Source organism: Nicotiana attenuata, chromosome 2, assembly GCF_001879085.1.
Source record: "Nicotiana attenuata strain UT chromosome 2, NIATTr2, whole genome shotgun sequence".
NCBI classification, from domain to species: Eukaryota; Viridiplantae; Streptophyta; class Magnoliopsida; order Solanales; family Solanaceae; genus Nicotiana; species Nicotiana attenuata.
The window spans coordinates 29,946,410-29,952,015 of record NC_031990.1 but is presented as its reverse complement, the minus strand read 5'-3'; the positions used below and the strand labels follow the sequence as shown (position 1 = coordinate 29,952,015).

Below are 5,606 nucleotides of genomic sequence, written 5' to 3'. Positions count from 1 at the left end.
ATATAAATCTCCGCCAACCGCTTCGAAGAATAAGTGGTACACACTGGAATAAAATGAGCGGACTTGGTCAGTCGATCCACAATAACCCAAATGGCATCAAACTTCTTCAAAGTCCATGGGAGTCCAGATAGAAAATCCATGGTGATACGCTCCCACTTCCACTCCGGAATCTCTATCTGCTGAAGCAATCCACCCGGTCTCTGGTGCTCATACTTCACCTGCTGACAATTGAGGCACCGAGCTACAAACCCGACTATATCTTTCTTCATTCGCCTCCACCAATCGTGATGCCTCAAGTCCTGATACATCTTCGCGGCACCCGGATGAATGGAATACCGCGAATCGTGAGCCTCCTCTAGAATCAGCTCCCGAATCCCATCAACATTGGGTATACAAACCCGACCCTGCATCCTCAATACTCCGTCCTCGCCAATGGTCACATCTCGAGCATCACCGTGCTAAAATTTGTCCTTAAGGACAAGCAAATGAGGGTCATCATAATGTCGCTCCCTGATACGATCAAATAAGGAAGACCGAGAAACCACGCAATCTAGAACCCGACTAGGCTCCGAAAGATCCAATCTCACAAACTGGCTGGCCAAGTCCTGAACATCCATTGCTATAGGCCTCTCCGATGCTGGTAAATATGACAAACTCCCCAAACTCCCCAAACTCTCCGCCCGGCGACTCAAGGCATCAGCCACTATATTGGCCTTGCCCGGGTGATATAAAATAGTGATGTCATAATCCTTCAGCAACTCTTACCACCTCTTCTGGCGCAAATTTAGATCCATTTTCTTGAACAAATGCTGCAAGCTCTGATGGTCAGTGTAAATCTCACAGGGCACACCGTATAGATAATGGCGCCAAATCTTCTGGGCGTGAACAGTGGCAGCTAACTCAAGATCATGGACAGGATAATTCTTCTCATGTATCTTCAACTGTCTGGACGTGTTGGCAATCACCCTACCGTCCTGCATTAATACCGTTCCAAGGCCAACTCTCGAGGCATCACAATAGATAGTATAGGACCCTGAACCTGTAGGCAATATCAAAACTGGGGCCGTAGTCAAAGCTGTCTTGAGCTTCTGAAAGCTCGCCTCACACTCTTCCACACACTGGAACAGAGTACCCTTCTGGGTCAGTATAGTCATAGGGGCTGCAATCGATGAAAACCCCTCCACAAAACGACGGTAGTAACCCGCCAAACCAAGGAAACTGCAGATCTCTATAGCTGAGGATAGTCTGGGCAACTCTGCACTGCCTCTACCTTCTTTGGATCCACCCGAATACCCTCACTCGATACCAGGTGGCCTAAGAACACCACAGAATCCAACCAGAACTCACATTTTGAAAACTTTGCATATAACTTCTTTTCCCTCAGAGTCTGAAGTACTGTCCTCAGATGCTGCTCATGATCTTCCCGACTCTGGGAATATACCAGAATGTCATCAATAAAGACAATGACAAAAGAGTCAAGATATGGCCGGAATACACTATGCATCAAATGCATAAAAGCTGCTGGGGCATTGGTCAGCCCAAATGACATAACAAGAAACTCGTAATGGCCATACTGAGTCCTGAAAGCAGTCTTCAGGATATCTGGCTCCCGAATATTCAACTGATGGTAACCTGAGCGCAAATCAATCTTAGAAAACACCCGTGCGCTTTGAAACTGGTCAAATAGATCATCAATACGAGGCAAAGGATAACGGTTCTTCACTGTAACCTTGTTCAACTGGCGATAGTCAATACACATACGCATAGAACCATCATTTTTCTTCACAAACAAGACAGGAGCACCCCAAGGTGAAACACTGGGCCGAATAAAACCCTTATCAAGCAGTTCCTGTAACTGATCCTTCAACTCCTTCAACTTAGGAGGAGCCATACGATACGGAGGAATAGAAATGGGATGAGTGCCCAACAATAAATCAATGCCAAAATTAATATCTCTATCAGGAGGCACGCCTGGAAGGTCAGCTGGAAACACATCGGGATAATCCCGCACTACTGGGACTGAATCAACTGAAGGGGTATTAATACTGACATCCCTCACATAAGCTAAATACGCATCACACCCCTTCTCAACCATACGTTAAGCCTTAAGGAAGGAAATAACTCTACTGGGAGTATGATCTAAGGTACCCCTCCACTCAACACGCGGTATACCTAGCATAGCCAGCGTCACGGTTTTGGCGTGACAATCAAGAATAGCATAATGGGGCGACAACCAGTCCATGCCCAGGATAATATCGAAATTAACCATGTTGAGTAAAACCAAATCGGCTCTGGTCTCAGAACCACGGAGAGCAACCAAACACGACCGATAAATACGGTCCACAACAAGTGAATCTCCCACATGAGTAGAAACATAAATAGGAGAACTCAAAGAATCCGGAGATACACCCAAATGCGGAGCAAAATAAGAAAGACACATAAGAGTAAGTCGAGCCTGGATCGAGTAGAAGCAATGCATATCAGTGGCAAACCAATATAATACCTGTGATGACAGAATCGGAGGCAATAGACTCTATACGGGCAGGCATGGCATAGTATCTGGCCTGGCCTCCCCCTCGAGGGCGACCTCTACCTCCCCGACCTCCACCTTTAGACGGTTGAGCAGGTGGGGTAGCAACTGGAGCTGGAACCATGGCTTGAGAACTCTACGGGGCACGTTGTGGATGAGAAGTCCGTGGGGGTAGCACCCCTCCCAAGTATGGGGCAATCCCTCACCATATGGCGTGTATCACCACAGTCAAAACAAGCTCTGGGAGGACGTGGTGGCTGTGACTGGCTCGGGCTAGGTCTGCTGGACTGACCTCGGAAAGCACCACGCGAAGGAGGCGCGCTAGAAACCGGAGGTGCGTAATAAGGCTCCTGGGATCTAGGAGGAGCTGGAGCACTACTGGCTACTGGAAGAGCTGAATGAACAAGGCGACTCATATAACCCCTACCATGACAACCTGCAGCTGGGGTACGGGCACCGGAATAATGGCTCGACTCTCGAGATCTTGGCCCCCCTCTCCTCTCTCTCCCTAGCATGCATACCCTCAATCCTCCTAGAAATGCTCACCACCTGATGATAAGAAATATCCATCTCCAACTCACGAGTCATGCTAGATCTGATGCTGGGAATAAGGCCCTCAATAAACTGGAGAACCCTCTCGTGGATAGTAGAAACCAAGGCTGGTGCATGCCTAGCCAAACTGGTGTAACGGATACATACTCTGAAACGGTCATAGTACCCTGGCGCAAATGCTCTAACTCTATGCGCCATGTGTCCCTGAGGCTCTGAGGAACATACTCCCTTAGGGACAGATCTGAAAACTGAGCCCAAGTCAGTGAGGCAGCCTCATCTGGACTGTCTAACTCATAGGTGCGCCACCACTCATAGGCGGCCCCTCGAAGCTGGAAGGTAGTGAAAGAAACTACGCTGGATCCTGAAATACCCATGGTACGGAGAATGCGGTAACACTCATCAAGAAATCACAAAAGCATCCTCCGATGTTATACCACTGAATACAGGAGGCTTGTACTTCTTGAACCTCTCAAGCCTCAACTGCTCATCCTCGGAAGCTGATGCCCTGTCCTTGGGCTGAATTGGCACTGCAGGCGGTATAGGAATAACCTCGGGAACCTACTCAACAGGTACTCGCTGCTCAGGAGTGCGGGTGGCGGGAGTCTGTGCTCCTCCCCCAGCCTGGGATGTGGCTACACCGAGGGGAACCAACCCTGCCTGAGCCAAAGTGGTGTACATGCTCATGAACTGTGCCAGAGTCTCCTGAAGAGCTGGATTAATGGTAACAGTAGTAGGCGTATCAGGTTCCTGGACTCCGGTTGAAACTGCTGGTGGTACCTTGGCGGCAGCTCACGCAGGTGCTGTGGCTGCACCACGTGCGCGTCCTCGACCTCTAGCCCGGCCCCTGCCTCTAACGGCTGCAGTAGGAGGCACGGGTGCCTGATCATCTCGAGTAGCACGTGTCCTCACCATCTGTGAGAAAATAGAAGACAGAAGTTTAGAATTGTGATGTCAAAATATCGCACGACAAGGAAATCAATGAAGTAGAATTTTTTTCCTAACAGCTACATAGCCTCTCGTAGATAAGTACAGACGTCTCCGTACCGATCAGCGAGACTCTAATAAACCGGCATGTGTTCCGTGACTCCTACGAACCTAGAGCTATAATACCAACTTGTCAGGACCCCAGTTCGCCCTCCGTGAACTGTCGTGACGGCACCTAGTCTCTACGACTAGGTAAGCCTAATAAGTGCGGAAAACAAATCGAAACTGGCAGAAATATAATCTAAAACTAAGAATAACTAAAAGGAACGGTATATAGAATGCCGCTCGGTATATACAGCACAATATCTCAAACTTCTACATCACTATCCCAAAACCCGGAAACTCACGGGAACACAAGCTGAAAGGAATATAGTAAAATGCTCTAACTCCGGAATGTATACATCAACAGTATGATAGAAGGGCTAATACTATAAGATAGAATAAATATGCAGACTCTTCGGTCTGCGGACGCGGCAGATGTCCCTGGAAGTCTCCAAAAGCTCTCCCTGCCTCAAGGATGGTAAGCCTGTGCAGAAGTACTTGGATCTGCACATGAAAAACAGGCGCAGAAAGGGCATGAGTACACCAAAATAGTACTCAGTAAGTGTCAAGACTAACCTCGGTCGGGTAGTGACGAGGAAGGTCAGGGCCCTACTGAGGTTAAATAAATATAAGATTTAACAGTGTAGAGTAAGCAGTGTAAATGAGAATAAGACAGGTTATACAAGGCAACAACAAATATACAATGAACAGAGTAAACACGAAAATAAGAATAGCTCAATACCAATAGTAGCAACGAGGATCTCCTAGGATACCGTCCTGTAGTCCCTTTTATAACTGTCTAGTGGATCTCCTGGGATACCATCCCGTAGTCCAACTATTAATGCGCGGGGATCTACCGGAATCTCGATCCGTAGTCCCAAATGTAAATACCCAGTACTGGGGGAATCTACCGGGTGCATTCCCGTAGTTCCATATAACTGTGCAGGGGGATCTACCGGGAATATAACCCGTAGTCCCAAAGTAAATAAACAAGGGGGGAGGGGGGAGCGACCAGAATCCCACATCCGTAGTCCCAATGTAAATACACAGCAACCGCAAGAAGATATTCAGAGATGGAATTTCATAGCAAGGCGATAAGTAGTTCTAGCCTAACATACTTCACGTAATGCACTCAAGGCAATTTAAGCAAATAGGCAATTTAAGTCAACTAAACATGCTCTTCTAACTAACAACAGGCTAAGTTTGTAAATACAACAAAGCAGGAAAAGAAACATGCTAAGGAATACTTTAAGAAAATCGGATTTTCAACAATTTGCACAAGTACGCGCTCGTCACCTCACGCACAAGTCAATTCAATTATCAAATATACCAATCCTAAGGGGAAGGTCCCCCACACAAGGTTATACAAGCCACTTACCTCGAATCATCTCAAAATCAACTAGAAACCACGTTCTTGCCACGAGTATTTGACTCCAAATGGCCCAAATCTATTCAATTTCAGATCATAATGTAATAATACTTCAAGAAGTTTAAATTC

The 5,606-nt window shown here is 47.2% G+C and overlaps 1 protein-coding gene across 1 annotated transcript; it reads right to left on the bottom strand.

Moving 5' to 3' along the window:
* LOC109217968 (RNA-directed DNA polymerase homolog) lies at positions 742–1,759 on the bottom strand. Its single transcript, XM_019382273.1, has 2 exons — positions 1,294–1,759; positions 742–818 (listed from the first exon to the last, which is right to left on the bottom strand). Exons 1-2 carry the CDS (start codon positions 1,757–1,759, stop codon positions 742–744), a joined length of 543 nt encoding a protein of 180 aa, XP_019237818.1.